The following is a 20,408-nucleotide window of genomic DNA, read 5'->3' as shown; positions in this document are numbered from 1 at the left end:
GGTTTTAAAGCAGCGTTTGCATCCTAGTCTTCTCCCTCCTCTCCTCCTCCTCCAGTCTTCTCCCTCCTCTCCTCCTTCTGCAGTCTTCCTCGTCAAGGTGGGGACTCTCCTCCTCCAGTCCTCCTTCTCCTCTCCTACTCCAGTCCTCCTCTCCTCCTCCAGTCCTCCTCTCCTCTTCCAGTCCTCCTCTCCTCCTCCAGTCCTCCTCCTCCTCCAGTCCTCCTCCTCCTCCAGTCCTCCTCCTCCTCCAGTCCTCCTCCTCCTCCAGTCCTCCTCCTCAAGGTGGGGTCCTTGAGGAGGAGTCTTCGCACAGTGTCAGGTCTGGATGTACTGGATGGTGTGGTGGTTGGGGGAGGGGGGGACCACCATCTTTGACTGGCAGGCTAAGCGTTTGTGTGTGAGAGAGTAAAGGGAAGAGGTGTGTGTGTACGTGTGATTGTATGTGAGAGAGAGAAGGTGGTAAATGAGAAGAGGTATGTGTGTGTGAGAAGGGGTGGTGTGTGTGTGGGAGAGAGGGGGTGGTGTGTGTGTGTGTGAGAAGGGGTGGTGTGTGTGTGTGAGAGGGGGTGGTGTGTGTGTGTGTGTGAGGAGGAGGGCTGCTCAGGCGAAGTACATGGTCCTCAGAGTGTCGTGGTGAATCTGCACGGCCTTGGCCAGAGCCTGGGGGTCCCGGCCGTTGCTCTGTCCAGAAACATGGCTGCCCTCCGCACTGGGGGAGGGAGAGGTGGAGGGATGGAGACAGAAGGGAAGAGAGAGATAGGAAGAGAGGTTGAAACAGAGGGAAGGAGGGAGAAAGAGAGGGAGGGAAAGGGAGAAGGAAAGAGAGAATTGTTGCAGATGTTATTCAATTTAAGGGTTCTCCCTTTGAGAGAGGATGTGATGCGTGATGGTGTAGGTACGAATGTCTGCCTGTAAGGGGAGGTAGCACGCAGAGAATATAAAAACTCAGTGTTCTCCCTCCTCCCCCCCCTCACCTGTCGTGCTCCTTGTCCACCAGGTGGTAACTATCTACCCCCCCTCACCTGTCGTGCTCCTTGTCCACCAGGTGGTAACTATCTACCCCCCCTCACCTGTCGTGCTCCTTGTCCACCAGGTGGTAACTATCTACCCCCCCTCACCTGTCGTGCTCCTTGTCCACCAGGTGGTAACTATCTACCCCCCCTCACCTGTCGTGCTCCTTGTCCACCAGGTGGTAACTATCTACCCCCCCTCACCTGTCGTGCTCCTTGTCCACCAGGTGGTAACTATCTACCCCCCCTCACCTGTCGTGCTCCTTGTCCACCAGGTGGTAACTATCTACCCCCCCTCACCTGTCGTGCTCCTTGTCCACCAGGTGGTAGCGGGCGCGGAAGGCCACCAGGTGGGCGTAGTAGGCTGGCGCAGGGATGGAGACTGAGCGCGTGCAGCGTACGTAGGTGTGGCACAGCTGGTAGGTGAGCAGCTGGAACTCATCAGCCGTGAAGCAGTTGTCGTCCCAGAGGACGTGGTAGTGGGAGGGGCGACTGGTGCCCTGGGGGAGGGAGGGGGGCGGGTTACATGGAGCAAGGAGCTTCTCTGCTAATGGACTCTACGTAAACAATTATCTTTATTATTTGTGTAAATAATAAATTAAAAAAAGTCAAAAGCCATTGTTGACTAACATCCAGTGCACGCACACACACACACACATGTCGTACCTGTATCCCAGCGTGACTGCAGAGGTAGAAGTCAAACTCGTAAGGGTGAGTGATGTCCGTGTCCACGGTGGTGCCGGCAGGAATGTTGCCACTACGTCCAACCTGGCATGGGAGCAAAGCATTGTGGGTAAGTAACAGGTCCTCCCATCTCCTCCTGCTTTGATTCGACCTCTGAACTCCCTCCAGAGAAGAGCATGAAACTGACAACACGAGGGAAACCAAACAGGACATGGAAATGTTAACAGGCATCGAGGTTAAATCATTGGGTTGTCTGCTAAAATGAACAGTGTTGGCTGCTACCTGCCCGCTCCCTCCATCAGCGCGTTAGCAGAGTAGTGCTGGGGAGGAGGGGGGGCTTCTGACTGAGCTCCCAGCCTGATGACCCAGTAAGACACACAAGTATCTGTGTGTGTGTGTGTGTGTGTGTGTGTGTGAGAGTGTGTGAGAGTGAGTGTGTGTGTGTGTGTGTGTGTGTGTGTGTGAGAGTGAGTGTGTGTGTGTGAGAGTGAGTGTGTGTGTGTGAGTGAGTATGTGTGTGTGGTAACAGGCTCACCCTCTCGTTGCGGTCGGCACAGAACAGCCTGGTGTGGTGTCTCTTCTGCACCACGATGTAGGTGATGCCGGGCTGGTAGTCCTTCTCCAGACTGATGCAGGCCTCGCGGATCGCCAGCAGCTCATAGTACAGCACCTGCAGCAGGACGGGACACCAAGGGGTCATGACTAGGCCCAAACGGAAAACGCAGACGCAGAATTCCGACGAAAACCCGCAGATTTTCAAATAGAACGTATTTGTCTGAGGCAAAATGTAAATAAACTTCTTAACTCATATTACGTCTCTATTATTAAAACATTAGCTAAAAATGCTAAGAATTGAAAAGGAAACACTTATCGACCAAAATTACAGCATGAACATCATGGGGTCATGACCCTGGACATTAAACATCATGGGTTCACAACCCTGGACATCACGGGGTCTTGACCCCAAACATCATGGGGTCACAACCCTAAACATCACGGGATCACAACCCTAAACAGCACGGGGTCATGACCCTAAACACCACAGGGTCATGACCTTGGACAATAGGGGGTCATGACCCTAAACGAGAAAAAGAGAATGAGAGAGAGACAGAGAAAGAGAGACAGAGAGAGAGATAGAGAGCCAGTAGCAGTGACAGACCTGTCTGAACTGGCCCTCAGACACTCCGTCCCTGTAGAAGATGATCCTGGTGGGTTTGTAGCGGGTCGACTTGTAGAACTGGATCAGCAGCTCTCTCACCATGGAGGCCAGGTCCTGGATGACCTCCTGCCTGGGCCTCTGCACCCGCACCGTGGCACAGTACCGGCTGGGGTGGGCATCCATACTGCCTACCACCTGGAGGGAGGGAGGGAGGGAGGATGAGGAATGGAGAGAATGAGAGAAGGAAAATGAGGGAAGGAGAGAGGGAGGAGGAGGAAGAAGAGAACATGATTAAAGAGTAAACATAATGTAAGTAACAGTTGCCAGATGAGAAAGGTGTTCTCACCGCTGCGATGGAGGGCTTCTTCCCGTCGCCAGCAGGAGGGTGGGTGACGTCGGCCCCCAGGAAGATGACAGGCTGCTGGAACACCGAGGGCCTGGGGGGGGGGGGGAGAGAGGAGGAGTCAGAAGCTCTTCAACACAGCTGGGAACAGTGTTGCCAATTAGCTTTGTCGCTAGATTTAGCGACTTTTCACCTTCCCTTGCAACAACGGATCTCATCTCATATGGACAACAATATAGAGAGAGAGCCAGGGTGTGTGGAGCCAGCTACCGTTGGTGAGGCACCAGGATGTTGTTGATGCCCCCCAGCTTGACGTTGATCTTCAGGCAGAGGTTGGAGAGGGTCTGGGGGGAGGTCTTCACCACGTTCTTCACCTGGACGCACTGGGTGGCCATGCCCAGGAGAGTGTCTCCCACACGCTTAACCTCCGCTACAGGACCAAACAAGCAGCGTTAGAGGCACCGTAGTCCCAATGCACAATCTGTCTCTACGCACAATCTAATGAGGACGTGTTGACTGGTACCGTAGACGGGGGTCTTTCCAGGCAGGATGACGATGATGAGCTGCAGGCCAGAGTAGGTGTTCTTCAGGTGTCTGAACATGGGCTCCACGCTGTCGGCCCCCTGGGCGTACTTACAGAAGCAGGGCTGGCCCTGGATGGGCATCCCAGCATCCTTGGAGATCTTACGCAGCTGGTCGGTGAAGCCCCTACAGAGAGGAGGCAGGGAGAGAGCGGTACAGGTAGAGGTAGGAAGAGAGAGAGAGGAGGGAGAGAGGGGTACAGGTAGAGGCAGGAAGAGAGGGAGAGGAGGGAGAGAGAGGCGTACAGGTAGAGGCAGGAAGAGAGAGAGAGGGGTACAGGTACAGGCAGGAAGAGAGAGAGAGGAGGGAGAGAGAGGTACAGGTACAGGCGGGAAGAGAGAGAGGAGGGAGAGAGGGGAACAGGTAGAGGCAGGAAGAGAGACAGGATGAGAGAGGGGTACAGGTAGAGGCAGGAAGAGAGAGAGAGGAGGGAGAGAGAGGTACAGGTACGGGCAGGAAGAGAGAGGAGGGAGAGAGGGGTACAGGTAGAGGCAGGAAGAGAGAGAGAGGAAGGAGAGAGGCATACAGGTAGACACAGGAAGAGAGAGATGTGTTAAGAAAGTCATCTGCTTAGAGTAGGCCTTAGAAAGATGGTGCGGGAAGGCCATTATAACATGAAGGAGATGATTTAGGGTTAGGGTTGGTTAGGGTCTGGTCGTTATGCAGGAGGAGGGAGGTACTGCAGGGAAACTCTCAGCTGTCCTTACTTGAGGATCTCCTCCCTGCACTGCCTCTGCGTGGCGAAGCAGGCGATGGCCCACATCTTGATCTCCACACCTGTGTGGAACTGCTTCCCCCTCATGTCCCACACCCCGTGGCTGGGCGTGGCCACCGTGCGGTTCTGCAAGCACAGAGCAGGGGTCACTTGCTGCCGGTCAGGCTCACACACACACACACACACCTCTATGCACGCACGCACACACACACACGCACACACACCTCTATGCACGCACTCACACACACACACACACCTCTATGCACGCACTCACACACACCCACTTGGGCAGCGCAATTAATTAAATAAATGTTTCCAGAAATCTTTTTTTTGCGACAAAGATACTTTAACTTAAGATCTCAACAGTCTCCAGTTCATGTCAACCAACCAAGCTGTTGAATATTACAGCTAGTACATCTGGTGTCTTATGTTTCTTATGTTTTGAACACTTGTGGAATTGTCCTTAGGAGAGGTGCTCACACCTAGGTAACAAGGTAAGGGTTAGCAAGGTAAGGGTTAGGAGAGGCGCTCAGGTAGCAAGGTAAGGGTTAGGAGAGGCGCTCACACCTACGTAGCAAGGTAAGGGTTAGCAGAGGCGCTCACACCTATGTAGCAAGGTAAGGGCTAGCAGAGGCGCTCACACCTATGTAGCAAGGTAATGGCTAGAAAGGTAAGGGCTAGCAGAGGCGCTCACACCTATGTAGCAAGGTAAGGGTTAGCAAGGTAAGGGTTAGCAGAGGCGCTCACACCTATGTAGCAAGGTAAGGGCTAGCAAGGTAAGGGTTAGGAGAGGCGCTCACACCTACGTAGCAAGGTAAGGGTTAGGAGAGGTGCTCACACCTACGTAGCAAGGTAAGGGTTAGGAGAGGTGCTCACACCTACGTAGCAAGGTAAGGGTTAGCAGAGGCGCTCCCACCTATGTAGCAAGGTAAGGGTTAGGAGAGGCGCTCACACCTACGTAGCAAGGTAAGGGTTAGGAGAGGTGCTCACACCTACGTAGCAAGGTAAGGGTTAGCAGAGGTGCTCACACCTACGTAGCAAGGTAAGGGTTAGGAGAGGCACTCAGGTAGCAAGGTAAGGGTTAGGAGAGGTGCTCACACCTACATTAGCAGAGCTAAATCTATTTGTGTGCTGTGGTGAAATTGGTGGGGACAGGAAATTGAACAGTAAACATTTTAGTACTAGATTACACAGTGGCAGTCAAAAGGAAAGCCTCTGCTATTACCATGGACATTTTCCACCCCCTTCATGATTCATTTCAGATACTTCCACCCAGCAGACGATGTGAAGTACCTCTGGTGAAAAAGGCCAAATACAAGAACACTTTTATCCCTACTTCTATTGACATTTTAAATAGGTTATTAAAATAAAACAAATGTAATTACATTTAACTTAATTCAAAAGTGCATTTCACTTATCGTTATTCACCTGTGTTTGATTTGTATTGTTGTTTGAGCCTCGATCTAAAGACAATTTTCAACCCCCATGGAGATGGGACAATGAATAGATCGCCCAGCTACTGAGCTGGCCAGCTGGATGGAGACTACAAACATCGGCTGTTGTTGGATTATTTACACTTAGCATTTTACTTACTTTCCCCCCAATAAACTTTTCTCCGTCACGTCGCCACATTGCCATAGCTAGGATTCCTTAATTAGTAGCAAAAAAAAATACGTTTTTGGCGCTGATGAAATGGGGAATGTCAACCATATGAACACCAGTAGATACATTATTTCAGACTGTTTATTTAATGTACAATAAATGTCTTTCAAAACAACTAAAGGTGATGTCAAGTGCTACATGTATTTCCAGATCAGCCCTGTCTGGCCTCAGGACTCATCACTGGGCATTTTACATAACCAGCACAACTCTTAATTACTGTTGCACTGGACATTTTTCCAGGTTTAAATTCTGAGAATCCTGTCTGTGTTGAGGAAGACCTTTAAGGACACAGTCAGTTTCTGTTTTTAAAAACTTTAAACATTGCATCATTATTAGACTATTGAATGAATTACACAAAATTGACCGGAAACAGGATTGGTTACTTATTTATTCATGTATTGCTTTTTTGTATTCAATTGTTTCAAACTGACTGGCTTGGCCAAGCTTTGTAGCATGGGAGTCTTGATCTTTTTCCAGCTGACAGTCCGTTTTCAGCACATTTAGAGGCGTCAAGTAGGACAGAAGGGGACTCAGTTGGGGGGTAATTTTTTTTGACGAAAGCATTGTTTAAGTTTCTATTGTTAAACTTGTGTTTATTTTGGTATGTGTTGTGTTGGACGTTAGTTTGCTTAGTTCTATTGTTCACACCAAGTGTGAAGGTTAGCTAGTTAGATCGCTAGCCAGGCTGTTACAGCGCAGGACAGATGCAGTAAGCTATCGCAGGACGCAGCCTATGAGGTTTATCCGAGTCATGATTATTAGTAGTTGAAATCTCTCTCTCTCTCATTTTCGGGTTCCATAAACGCAAAAATGGTCTTGCGTTAATGGCGCTAGATTATTTTTAATGCGTTAAACATTTCAAATTAATTGCTAAGATTAACGCGTTAACTTTCCCAGCCCTACTATATATATATATATATATATACTTTGTTTTGTCCATATTGCACATCTGTAACACACGCATGCACACACACACACACATTCTCAACTGCACACAACCCAAAACGTAACACACTAACTCAAAGTTTGTATTAACATACAAAATTACCTGTCATTTGACATCTGACCATTTGACCAAATCTCATTTATTGTTTATTGCCTTCCTTTTGTAATAAATGCACTTGTGTGCATTACAAGTGCGCACAAGTGCGCTTAGGTCCATTCCTGCACTTGTGTGCATTACAAGTGTGTCTGCAGGGCTCTAGAGTGCGACCACTATGCGACCAAAATGTGTACGGGTGCGACTAAATTTTTTCCTAGGTCGCACCGGTGCACCTAACCTCCTCGCATCCGCTGTCTCTCCACAAACGAAGCGTTTGTTATCCACAAACGAAGCGTTTGTTATCCTAAAACGGAACTGACACTCATGGTTGGATCATATCGTGGTCTAAACCAATCAGAGACAGAGATGGGGCGGGTCTTTGCCTCTGATTGTGGTCCAGATATTCCTGTAGCTCAGTGCTGTGTGATTGAAATTACGACCTGAGCACCAGAGTCAGTTTAGCAGACCTGGGAATTGTATGGCCCGCGGGCCATAACCGGCCACAGGCTGTCTCAAACCGGCCCGCGTGAGGTAAATAAAAAATGTAAAATAAATAAATGTGTTGAGCGGTAGTAAATATGTAGTCCTGAAAGACTACAGTGATCAGGCGATTTACATATGTGCGCTTGCGCAACCTCACCGACAGGAGAGTTAGCTGTTGGTTAGCCCTCGAAAATGAAAAACTTTGCCACTGATTAACTTTTAACAAGACATGGACTTCTAAGTATCTGTTTACTGAGGTCAAAGTGAAAGCTGTGAAGAAAAAAAACTAACGCGGACATAATAAGAACTTGACTGATTCAGTGGACGCGGGCTGATGGTTTGCTAGTTGAACTGCAGACCCTGATCATTACCTGTCAGCTGTCTTTCGCATATCCACCTCAGACATTCAGACAGATTTCGATGCACTTGTTCAAGCCCACTGGATTTCTCTCACAGAACAAAATGAACTGAAAAAACGTATTGCTTTTTGTATAAAGTTGATCAATTCCACATCTTTAACATACTGCAAAACAACTTTTCAGTGTTTGTGAAGATTAACTGGTTACAAATAAAATGAAACACTGTTGTTGTTGTTTATACTGTTTATTACTTCTATAATCTTTCCTATTTGAATATCCTTATTCTTCTGATAACCAGTAGCAGCTAATCAAAATATATACTTTACTGCTTTTTACAATGGGAGAAAATGAATAGTGAGCAAATTGATGAGGCCCTCCAACACATTTCAGGTTTCTCATGTGGCCCCTTGTAAAAATGAATTGCGGACCCCTGAGTTACGAAGCTGGGCCATGGAGCTAACCCATGGAGCTAGGATTTGATGCTAGGGAGAGTGTGGCAAGATGATTTAGCCAAGGCCATAGGGCAAAAAGGCCAAATTACAGGTGTTGGCCATCTGAAGGGCATGCGACAGCAAGGTGGGACCCGCTATAAGACTTGAGCCATGAAATGTTAGGTCTCAGTTCAGGGAAGCACTTTTAAACTGTAGCACTTTCTATTTGGAAATGTTTTATTTTGCTTAAAATGTTTTAGTTTGGTAGCTCAGTGAAGCACTTAAAATATTTTTTTTTAATATATATATACAGTATGATTGTGCTTCAAATAAAAAATATATTTACCTACACCTTATTCTTGTTTAAGATCATTTACATAATATATATGAATGTATATGGAGCGTGATAAAAAGGTGACCTTGAAATTGTGGCGACGCAAGGAAAGATTTGGGTGCAACAAAATTTTGTGCTGGTGCACCTAAATAAAAAAGTTAGGCGCACCAGTGCAACCAAGGCAACAAGTTAGTCTGGAGCCCTGGTCTGGGAGCTTAGGTCCATTCCTGCACTTGTGTGCATTACAAGTGTGTCTGGGAGCTTAGGTCCATTCCTGCACTTGTGTGCATTACAAGTGTGTCTGGGAGCTTAGGTCCATTCCTGCACTTGTGTGCATTACAAGTGTGTCTGGGAGCTTAGGTCCATTCCTGCACTTGTGTGCATTACAAGTGTGTCTGGGAGCTTAGGTCCATTCCTGCACTTGTGTGCATTACAAAAATGTATATATATATATATATATATATATATATACATTTTTTTAAACTTTGTTTTGTCCATATTGCACATCTGTAACACACGCACACACACACATTCTCAACTGCACACAACCCAAAACGTAACACACTAACTCAAAGTTTGTATTAACATACAAAATTACCTGTCATTTGACATAACCAAATCTCATTTATTGTTTATTGCCTTCCTTTTGTAATAAATGCACTTGTGTGCATTACAAGTGTGTCTGGGAGCTTAGGTCCATTCCTGCACTTGTGTGGCTCCCTGGTTCAGCTCAGTGGTCGTCGCAACACACACATTCAACATGTCATTTTAGATGCACAACAATGCACATAGTCTGAAACTACACACACACACACACACACACACACACACACACACACACACACACACACACACACACACACACACACACACACACACACACACACACACACACACACACACACACACACAGTGAGAGACTGTACACACACGGTGTGATGCTACACACACACAGCGTGATGCTACACACACACACACACACACACACACACACACACACACACACACAGTGAGCGACTACACACACACACACACAGTGTGATGCTACACACACACAGTGAGAGACTACACACACACACACACAGTGTGATGCTACATACACACACAGTAAGAGACTACACACACACACACACACACACACACAGTGAGAGACTACACACACACACACACAGTGTGATGCTACACACACACAGTAAGAGACTACACACACACACGGTGTGATGCTCCAGACAGCCAGGCAGACAGACAGACGGAGAGATGGCGTGATTTAAAGGGGCAGGTACCATAAAGTGTTCAGAGCTCACCCTCCCACCGTACTGCAGCATGGGGGGTGGCAGCACGCGCCCGGTCACCTGGGCCATCTCATCACGCACGCGGAACTGGAACTCCTGAACAAACGGGTCCGCATCGTAGTTGGCGCTCCGCACCTGCGGGGGGGGGGGAAAGAAAGAGAGGAAGGGTTGGAAACAAAGAGAGGAAGGGAGAGAGAGAGAGGAAGGGATAGAGAGAGGAAGGGAGAGAGGGAAAGTGAGAGGCAAGGATGGAGGCAGAGAGAGAGAGAGGCAGGGATGGAGACAGGAAGGAAGGTAGAGAGGAAGGGAGAGAGAGACGTAGGGATGGAGACAGAGAGGAAGGGAGAGAGAGAGGCAGGGATGGAGACAGAGAGAGGAAGGGACAGAGAGAGAGAGGCAGGGATGGAGACAGAGAGAGGAAGGGACAGAGAGAGGCAGGGATGGAGACAGAGAGAGGAAGGGACAGAGAGAGAGAGGCAGGAATGGAGACAGAGAGAGGAAGGGAGAGAGAGGCAGGGATGGAGACAGAGAGAGGAAGGGAGAGAGAGAGGCAGGGATGGAGACAGAGAGAGGAAGGGAGAGAGAGAGGCAGGGATGGAGACAGAGAGAGGAAGGGAGAGAGGCAGGAATGGAGACAGAGAGAGGAAGGGAGAGAGAGGCAGGGATGGAGACAGAGAGGAAGGGAGAGAGAGGCAGGGATGGAGACAGAGAGAGGAAGGGAGAGAGAGAGGCAGGTATGGAGACAGAGAGGAAGGGAGAGAGAGGCAGGTATGGAGACAGAGAGAGGAAGGGAGAGAGAGGCAGGGATGGAGACAGAGAGGAAGGGAGAGAGAGAGGCAGGGATGGAGACAGAGAGGAAGGGAGAGAGAGAGGCAGGGATGGAGACAGAGAGAGGAAGGGAGAGAGAGGCAGGGATGGAGACAGAGAGGAAGGGAGAGAGAGAGGCAGGTATGGAGACAGAGAGGAAGGGAGAGAGAGAGGCAGGGATGGAGACAGAGAGAGGAAGGGAGAGAGAGGCAGGGATGGAGACAGAGAGGAAGGGAGAGAGAGAGGCAGGGATGGAGACAGAGAGGAAGGGAGAGAGAGAGGCAGGGATGGAGACAGAGAGGAAGGGAGAGAGAGAGAGGCAGGGATGGAGACAGAGAGGAAGGGAGAGAGAGAGGCAGGGATGGAGACAGAGAGGAAGGGAGAGAGAGAGGCAGGGATGGAGACAGAGAGGAAGGGAGAGAGAGAGGCAGGGATGGAGACAGAGAGGAAGGGAGAGAGAGAGGCAGGGATGGAGACAGAGAGGAAGGGAGAGAGAGAGGCAGGGATGGAGACAGAGAGGAAGGGAGAGAGAGAGGCAGGGATGGAGACAGAGAGGAAGGGAGAGAGAGGCAGGTATGGAGACAGAGAGGAAGGGAGAGAGAGAGAGACGCAGGGATGGAGACAGAGAGGAGGTCATTTATCCAGGTGATACAGTGTTGTGTGGTCCAACTAGAGATGTTCATGTTGTTAAATTTCCCTTCTGAATATTTCAGTTGGTTTGTTCCAACTACTACTTGCACTAACTTTATTATTAAACCCTACTACCTAATCTGTGATTCATTGATATAATCTAAAGAGGTTAAGAGGTTTCTGTGTATGTATACCTTCATTACAATGTAGAGGCTGAATCTTTTCTAAAAGCAATACCATCATCTATCCACTAGGGGGCGCTCCTCACCAGCCGGCTGATCTCCTCCTGTCTGTCGGGGGCAGAGCGAGCTGTGGCTTTGATCATGGTGGAGGTCTGATTATCTGTCAGCTTCTTGATGCACCGCTGCCCTGCTACTATGTTACACACCTGAAGGGAGACACACACACACACAGGAGACCCAGTGTTAAGGTAACAGAACAAGGTGTTGAGAGTGTGGGTCAGAGCAGAACAAGGTGTTGAGAGTGTGGGTCAGAGCAGAACAAGGTGTTGAGAGTGTGGGTCAGAGCAGAACAAGGTGTTGAGAGTGTGGGTCAGAGCAGAACAAGGTGTTGAGAGTGTGGGTCAGAGCAGAACAGAGTTCCTCCAGGGCCTCACCTCCAGGGGCAGGTAGGTGTGCTTCTGCTCCTGGCCCACCTGCAGGCAGGGCAGGTGGGGGTATTTCAGCTGCAGGTTGTACTTCTCTCTGAAGTACTGGGCTACCGTACGTTCTACCGTCTGGCCGTTCTCCAGCTGTAGGGGGAACCTGAGCAGAACCAGGAGAACCAGGTTTACAACCCTGGTGCTGCAGGGAGACAGGGTCTTGTGTGTGTGTGTGTGTGTGTGTGTAGCTACAGGGTAAGGTGTGTGTGTGTGTGTGTGTGTGTGTAGCTACAGGGTAAGGTGTGTGTGTGTGTGTGTGTGTGTGTGTGGTGACTAAGGTCTTTGGACCATTTAGCTGATGATGTCAGACACTGTGGTTTTGGTGAATATCCTGTCCCCCTTCCTCAGGCGTTTACACACACACACACACACACACACACACACACCAGACCCCGTAGCTACACACACACACACACACACACACACACACCAGACCCCGTAGCTACACACACAGAGACACACACACGTGCAGGCTGACTCACGTCTGGTGGCTGGCCGGACGGCGGGTCACGTTGCAGACTCGATACTTCCTCCTCATGGTTCCACAGTGTGTCACCTCCACCTTCAGACCTGAGACACAGCAGGCTGATGAGCATAAACACACACACCCACACAGGACACCCACACACACACACAGGACACACACACACAGGACACACACAGGACACACACACACAGGACACACGCACACAGGACACACACACGTTGCTGCTTACCTTTAATCTCTTTGGTGAACTTGACCCTGTGGGAGTCTGTGAGAGGACGTGGCTGCTCGTCGATGTTGTGGATGTCCAGGACCTCACACATAAACTGGATGACGGGCTGGGCCTTGTAGAAGGCTGTGGCCGAAACTAGGGGGCGACAGAGAGCACACAGCACCGGACCAGGTCAACACAGGGAACTACTGCTGCTACTTGGTGTCCTTGGCTAACCTCGCTGGAGATAGAGGGCCAGTCCACCAACATCTGATCTCTACAGACCAGCTGTGAGACTCACCGTCGATGTTGAGCATCATCTTCCACATGGCCGGCCGTACAGACTGGTGGAAGCCAAACCAGACCTCCCTGCCCCCGCCCAGGGGGTGGTCGTATCCCTCCGGGGAGGAGAAGAAGGAGCGCCCCACCGGAGTGTACCTGGGGGTCACACACATGGAGGGGTCAGAGGTCACCTACCTGGAGGAGAGAGAACTACAAACATGGAGAGACAGGACTACAAAACTATGTGAGGGAGGCTATGCTAGGGATGTGAGGGGAGGCTATGCTAGGGATGTGAGGGGAGGCTATGCTAGGGGAGTGAGGGAGGCTATGCTAGGGGAGTGAGGGAGGCTATGCTAGGGGAGTGAGGGAGGCTATGCTAGGGATGTGAGGGAGGCTATGCTAGGGGAGTGAGGGAGGCTATGCTAGGGATGTGAGGGAGGCTATGCTAGGGGAGTGAGGGAGGCTATGCTAGGGGAGTGAGGGAGGCTATGCTAGGGGAGTGAGGGAGGCTATGCTAGGGGAGTGAGGGAGGCTATGCTAGGGGAGTGAGGGAGGCTATGCTAGGGATGTGAGGGAGGCTATGCTAGGGAAGTGAGGGACGCTATGCTAGGGATGTGAGGGAGGCTATGCTAGGGAAGTGAGGGACGCTATGCTAGGGGAGTGAGGGAGGCTATGCTAGGGATATGAGGCGAGGCTATGCTAGGGATGTGAGGGAGGCTATGCTAGGGGAGTGAGGGAGGCTATGCTAGGGATGTGAGGGAGGCTATGCTAGGGGAGTGAGGGAGGCTATGCTAGGGATGTGAGGGAGGCTATGCTAGGGAAGTGAGGGAGGCTATGGTAGGGGAGTGAGGGAGGCTATGCTAGGGGAGTGAGGGAGGCTATGCTAGGGATGGGAGGGAGGCTATGCTAGGGATGTGAGGGGAGGCTATGCTAGGGGAGTGAGGGAGGCTATGCTAGGGATATGAGGCGAGGCTATGCTAGGGATGTGAGGGAGGCTATGCTAGGGGAGTGAGGGAGGCTATGCTAGGGATGTGAGGGAGGCTATGCTAGGGGAGTGAGGGAGGCTATGCTAGGGATGTGAGGGAGGCTATGCTAGGGAAGTGAGGGAGGCTATGGTAGGGGAGTGAGGGAGGCTATGCTAGGGGAGTGAGGGAGGCTATGCTAGGGATGGGAGGGAGGCTATGCTAGGGATGTGAGGGGAGGCTATGCTAGGGGAGTGAGGGAGGCTATGCTAGGGGAGTGAGGGAGGCTATGCTAGGGATGTGAGGGAGGCTATGCTAGGGATATGAGGCGAGGCTATGCTAGGGGAGTGAGGGAGGCTATGCTAGGGGAGTGAGGGAGGCTATGCTAGGGATGTGAGGGAGGCTATGCTAGGGAAGTGAGGGACGCTATGCTAGGGATGTGAGGGAGGCTATGCTAGGGAAGTGAGGGACGCTATGCTAGGGGAGTGAGGGAGGCTATGCTAGGGATATGAGGCGAGGCTATGCTAGGGATGTGAGGGAGGCTATGCTAGGGGAGTGAGGGAGGCTATGCTAGGGATGTGAGGGAGGCTATGCTAGGGGAGTGAGGGAGGCTATGCTAGGGATGTGAGGGAGGCTATGCTAGGGAAGTGAGGGAGGCTATGCTAGGGGAGTGAGGGAGGCTATGCTAGGGGAGTGAGGGAGGCTATGCTAGGGATGGGAGGGAGGCTATGCTAGGGATGTGAGGGGAGGCTATGCTAGGGGAGTGAGGGAGGCTATGCTAGGGGAGTGAGGGAGGCTATGCTAGGGGAGTGAGGGAGGCTATGCTAGGGATGTGAGGGAGGCTATGCTAGGGATATGAGGCGAGGCTATGCTAGGGGAGTGAGGGAGGCTATGCTAGGGGAGTGAGGGAGGCTATGCTAGGGGAGTGAGGGAGGCTATGCTAGGGATGTGAGGGAGGCTATGCTAGGGATATGAGGCGAGGCTATGCTAGGGGAGTGAGGGAGGCTATGCTAGGGGAGTGAGGGAGGCTATGCTAGGGGAGTGAGGGAGGCTATGCTAGGGGAGTGAGGGAGGCTATGCTAGGGATGTGAGGGAGGCTATGCTAGGGGAGTGAGGGAGGCTATGCTAGGGATGTGAGGGAGGCTATGCTAGGGGAGTGAGGGAGGCTATGCTAGGGGAGTGAGGGAGGCTATGCTAGGGATGTGAGGGAGGCTATGCTAGGGATGTGAGGGAGGCTATGCTAGGGGAGTGAGGGAGGCTATGCTAGGGGAGTGAGGGAGGCTATGCTAGGGGAGTGAGGGAGGCTATGCTAGGGATGTGAGGGAGGCTATGCTAGGGGAGTGTGGGAGGCTATGCTAGGGAAGTGAGGGAGGCTATGCTATGCTACCCCAGGCCACCAGGGCGGCGACTCACTTCATGGAGGGCAGGTGTCTGAGGACCACGTCCACGGCGTGGACAGGGTTGGTGCTGATTGGCTTGTCCAGTTCCAGGGGCTCAGGAACACTGCGCCCTGTTAAAACCTCGTGCAGCATGTGCCAGCTCACCAGTGACACAAACTTGATGGTTACCTTGAAGGGGCGGTCCTTCCCCCCCTCCCCCGGCAGAGTGACATCCAGGTCCACCTATGGGAACAAAGAGGGGGCGGGGTTACACACATGTATGTGTGTGTGTAGGAGTGTGGGTCTGTAAGTGTGTTAGTGGGTCTGTAAACGCGTGTGTATATGTGTGTGTGGGGGTCTGTAAGCGTGTGTATATGTGTGTGTGTGGGTCTGTAAGCGTGTGTTAGGAGTGGGCGGTATACCGGTATGAACGCGAATACCGGTATTGCGTTGTGCCATGATATGGATTTTGCCATAAGTCAAGTGATAGGCCTACTGCCTAGTGGGCTAGTTCAAATTTGTATATTTTACCCCAAAAAAACATGCAGCATGGACGCTGCACGCCAGCCAAAAAAAGTCAACAAACAAGCTAGCACAACTCCAGAGGAAGCAAACATTCATATGAGTAAACTGCTTTTGTTGGCAAGAATGCGTTTGACAAATCCAATGCCAGGTTGGTTAGAATAGTGACATTTTTATTGTAGGCCAACAGAATCGAGTATTCAGCCATGTAATAATTGTTTATAGCTAGAGCTAACTATAGCTAGAGTTTTCTTGCGATCCCATAAACGTAGGCTACTGTTGAACGCGTACGCTACTGAGAAGTCGCTGTTCCGTGGCAAACACTGCAAAATTTCGCAAATTCAACTCATGCGACACACCGAAGTTACCCAATCCAAATCCGTCCGAGTGCGGTAGATTAGCCGCTGCGGTGCGGATTGCATTGTCATGACATTTTTAAGAATAACTAATATATCGTGATATATACCGATACCGTCAGTGCTTACGAATTATACTGTGATAAACATTTTAGGCCATACCGCCCAGCCCTAGTGTGTGTATATGTGTGTGTGTGTGGGTCTGTAAGTGTGTGTGTATATATGTGTGTGGGGGTCTGTAAGCGTGTGTGTATATGTGTGTGTGTGGGTCTGTAAGTGTGTGTGTGTGTCTCACCCCTGCTGGAGCTACAGGCAAGGGGTTAGCTGTGTAGAGGCTCCTCTTCCCGTCGTAGACTGGCCTGCGGTCGCCAAAGATGGTGACCTTGAAGTGCTGCACCATGGAGTCCACCACCTCCCTGTAGGCACACACCTGTCAAGCCTCACCTCTACACCTCTACCCCACACCCTCTACCCCACCCTCTACCCACCACCTCCCTGTAGGCACACACCTGTCAAGCCTCACCTCTACACCTCTACCCCACACCCTCTACCCCACCCTCTACCCACCACCTCCCTGTAGGCACACACCTGTCAGCCTCACCTCTACCCCTCTACCACACCCAACACCCCTCTACTCCAGTTCTAGACAAGCCCAGCTGAGGATGCCAGCGTCACCTGTTGACCCTGCGGGGACACTTCTCAGGCTTGATGTCCACCTCGTACAGGTAGACGTCCATCTTGGGGATGTCCACCTGGAAGCAGTTGGCCAGCAGCTTGATGGGCTTGCCCATGGTGCCATATCCAGGCCGCCGAGGGACAGAGAACAGGGCCTGGGCCCCAACGACTCCTGCAGGAGAAGAGGGGAGGACAGGGAGGGGAGAAGGGGGACAGGGAGGGGAGGAGGAGGACAGGGAGGGGAGGAGGAGGACAGGGAGGGGAGGAGGAGGAGGACAGGGAGGGGAGGAGGGCAGGGAGGGGAGGAGGAGGACAGGGAGGAGGAGGGCAGGGAGGGGAGGAGGAGGACAGGGAGGAGGAGGGCCAGGGAGGGGGAGGAAGAGGGCAGGGAGGGCGAGGAGGGCAGGGAGGGCAGGAGGGCAGGGAGGAGGGCAGAGGAGGAGGGCCAGGGAGGGGAGGAGGAGGACAGGGAGGGGGAGGAGGAGGAGGACAAGGGAGGGGATGCGAGGGCAGGACAGGGGAGGAGGAGGACAGGGGAGGAGGAGGGACAGGGAGGAGGAGGGAGGGCAGGGGAGGGGCAGAGGGCAGGGAGCAGGGGAGAGGACTGGCAGGAGGGGAGGCCAGGGCAGGACGGGGAGGAGGAGGCAGGAAGGGGAAGAGGAGGGCGGGAGGGAGGAGGGCAGGGAGGGAGGGAGGGCAGGGAGGGGAGGAGGAGGACAGGGAGGGGAGGAGGAGGAGGACAGGGAGGAGGGGAGGAGGGCAGGGAGGGGAGGAGGAGGGAGGGAGGGAGGAGGAGGAAGACCAGGGAGGGGAGGAGGAGGACGGACAGGGAGGGCGAGGACGGAGGAGGACAGGGAGGGGAGGAGGGCAGGGAGGGGAGGAGGAGGACAGGGAGGAGGAGGGACAGGGAGGGGGAGGAGGGCAGGGAGGGGAAGAGAGGGCAGCGGAGGGGAGGAGGAGGACCAGGGAGGGGAGGGAGGGCAGGAAGGGGAAGAGGAGGAGCAGGGGAGAGACCACAAGACAAATAGTTAATTTGTTATTCAAAGGATGAAGGATGAAGTGGCAGAGCTGCACTCAGAATAGGGAGGAGTCCCAGGACTTCAAACATGAAACCACAAACACAAGAGGCACCGTGTGTGTGTGTGTGTGCAGCGGTGCGTCATTCGTACTACACCACCCACCCCCCGTACATACGATTTTTGTGCACATGAGTCACTTTAATCCAGAGGCACAGACTTGTCTCTACTGCCTATACTCTACTGCCCTCTACTTGCCTCTAGTCTGGTCTCTACTGCCTCCTAGTCTACACTCTACTGCCTCTACTCTAGTCTCTACACTGCCTCTATTCTCTACTGCCCTCTATTCTACTCTCTACTCTCTCAAAGGCCCCCAGGACCTCACACCTGCGCTGGAGGTAACAGCTCATCACATGATCTAGAATTTCCTACAGTCTGGTTTCAATATCAGCGTTTTATTTCTCATCTTTCCCTCCTCCTCCTCTGCTCCCCCTGTCGTCACCTCTGAGCTCTGCTCAGCCCACAGGCTTCCTCTGAGGTCTTCCTCTGCTGCTGGGACGCCCTCCTCCCACACTTGGCCCCGAGGCAGAGGCAGGGAGGGGGCCTGGGGCGGGGGCCTGGGCGGGGACCGGGCGGGGGCGCCTGGGCGGCGGGCCTGGGCGGGGGGCCTGGGCGCGGGGGCCTGGGCGGGGGGCCTGGGCGGCGGGCCTGGGCGGGGGATTGAGTGTGTAGGCGACACTTTTGAAGGGTCACACAATCAGAGCAGAGGAGGAGAGACAGGGGACTCTGGAATTCCAGGCACGGTTGGTTCCCCTGACAGTCACCCACACACACACACACACACACCTTTGTGATGGAAATGACCCAAGGGGGCCTCAGAGACACTTGTGAGACAGAGCTTCACGTCTAACAGACACAGACTACAGACAGGAGTTTTCACACAGCCAGACAAACACAGGCTCTCTCTCTTTCTCTCTCACATACACACAGGAGCCCCTTTGCAGCCCCCCCTTTGAACCCCCTTTTCCTCTCTCGGAGTGGGAGTGGATGCAGGAAAGAAGAGGAAGAGGAGAGGGAGAGGAGGAAGAGAGGGAAGAGAGGAAAAGGATGGGAAGAAAGGAAGGGGAGTAGAGACAGGGAGGGATGGAGGAGAGAGAGAAGGATGGAGTAGAGTGGGAGGGAGGGTTAATTAGGTCCCCCTCCCCCCCGCTTCGAACAAAACAGACACAGCCCTACAAGTAAGAGGTAAGGTAAGAGATTTAGGATGCTCTCTTCCTGGAGAAGGAGGACGGGGAGGAGGAGGACAGAGGGAGGAGGAGGACAGAGGGAGGAGGAGGAGGACAGGGGGGAAGGAGAGGAGAGGGGAGAGGAAGGGGGAGGGAGGACAGGGGGAGGAGGAGGACCAAGGGAGGAGGAGGACAGAGGGAGGAGGAGGGGGACCAGGGGAGGAGGACAGAGGGAGGATGAGGACAGGGGGAGGAGGAGGACAGGGGAGGAGGACAGAGGGAGGAGGAGGAGGACAGGGGAGGAGAGGCAGAGAAAGAAGAGAGTTGGAAAGAAAGAGAGAAAAGGAGTTTTCCTCCTCACTCATCCAAGGCCCCACTGCTCCTGTACCATCCTCCCCTCCCTCCCCTCCCTCCCTCCCTCCCTCCCTCCCCCTCCCTCCCTCCCTCCCTCCCCTCCCTCCTCTCTCCCTCCTCCCTCCCCTCTCCCCTCCTCCCTTCCCCACTCCTCCCCCCCCCCACACACTCCCCTCCCTCCCCTCCCCCCACTCCTCCCCTCCCCTCCCCGCCACTCCCTCACAAAGCCCCCTCACATGAACAGGCTGGTGCTCCTCTCCGCAGCATGCAGGCAGGCCAGCCGTGTCTCTCCACTCACAAACATGGCTGCTTTCATCAACAGTTGGGAACATTCCTCCAGGGGCCACAAGGTCACGGCCCGCTCTCTTCAAACAGCGGCTCAGAAGTTAAGCTGTATGTGTGAAGATCACCAGCATCCCTCCGCTGTGTGTGTGTGTGTGTATGTGTGGGTGTGCATGTACGTGTGTGTGTGGTGGAATGTGTCCCAGAACACAACAAGCAGGACAGGCTTAGCCAGGAGGCTGCTTCAACCAATCAAAGAGACCTAGGGGCTCCCCTGTCTTACGCCATACAAACAGACCAAACGGTAACTCCATCAGATACAATGACCCGCGCCGCTGGCTGCACTCTCCATAGAAACCTGCACCAATGTGCCGCCTGCCTCTGGGAGGCTGGGCACTGCCTCTGGGAGGCTGGGCACTGCCCTCTGGGAGGCTGGGCTGGGCACGCAGACACAAATCCATCTCC

General features: G+C 52.7%; 1 protein-coding gene across 4 annotated transcripts in view; it reads right to left on the bottom strand.

Annotated features, from left to right (window-relative positions):
- Window positions 1–340: 340 nt before the first annotated feature.
- Window positions 341–20,408, bottom strand: part of ago3a (argonaute RISC catalytic component 3a) — a 23,745-nt gene continuing 3,677 nt past the window's right edge. Inside the window, exons 2-20 of one of the 4 annotated variants that reach the window (XR_009930838.1) lie at window positions 17,066–17,237; window positions 16,686–16,806; window positions 15,547–15,755; window positions 13,191–13,327; window positions 12,911–13,045; window positions 12,677–12,764; window positions 12,150–12,297; window positions 11,802–11,921; window positions 10,088–10,231; window positions 4,486–4,619; window positions 3,720–3,904; window positions 3,467–3,626; window positions 3,200–3,290; window positions 2,854–3,048; window positions 2,230–2,364; window positions 1,677–1,778; window positions 1,311–1,510; window positions 542–709; window positions 341–493 (exon numbers count right to left, since the gene is read on the bottom strand). Coding sequence is in view for 3 of the 4 variants with exons in the window: in XM_062466428.1 (XP_062322412.1) it covers window positions 601–709; window positions 1,311–1,510; window positions 1,677–1,778; window positions 2,230–2,364; window positions 2,854–3,048; window positions 3,200–3,290; window positions 3,467–3,626; window positions 3,720–3,904; window positions 4,486–4,619; window positions 10,088–10,231; window positions 11,802–11,921; window positions 12,150–12,297; window positions 12,677–12,764; window positions 12,911–13,045; window positions 13,191–13,327; window positions 15,547–15,755; window positions 16,686–16,806; window positions 17,066–17,237 (2,585 nt within the window). In the remaining variant the exon portion in view is untranslated. Of the gene's footprint in view, window positions 710–1,310; window positions 1,511–1,676; window positions 1,779–2,229; window positions 2,365–2,853; window positions 3,049–3,199; window positions 3,291–3,466; window positions 3,627–3,719; window positions 3,905–4,485; window positions 4,620–10,087; window positions 10,232–11,801; window positions 11,922–12,149; window positions 12,298–12,676; window positions 12,765–12,910; window positions 13,046–13,190; window positions 13,328–15,546; window positions 15,756–16,685; window positions 16,807–17,065; window positions 17,238–18,583; window positions 18,675–20,408 lie in introns of those variants that run through there. The other 3 variants (XM_062466430.1, XM_062466428.1, XM_062466429.1) reach the window with 3 other exon arrangements.

The sequence above is a fragment of the Osmerus eperlanus genome, chromosome 7, assembly GCF_963692335.1.
Source record: "Osmerus eperlanus chromosome 7, fOsmEpe2.1, whole genome shotgun sequence".
Taxonomy (NCBI): Eukaryota; Metazoa; Chordata; class Actinopteri; order Osmeriformes; family Osmeridae; genus Osmerus; species Osmerus eperlanus.
This window is presented reverse-complemented; position numbering and strand designations above follow the sequence as displayed.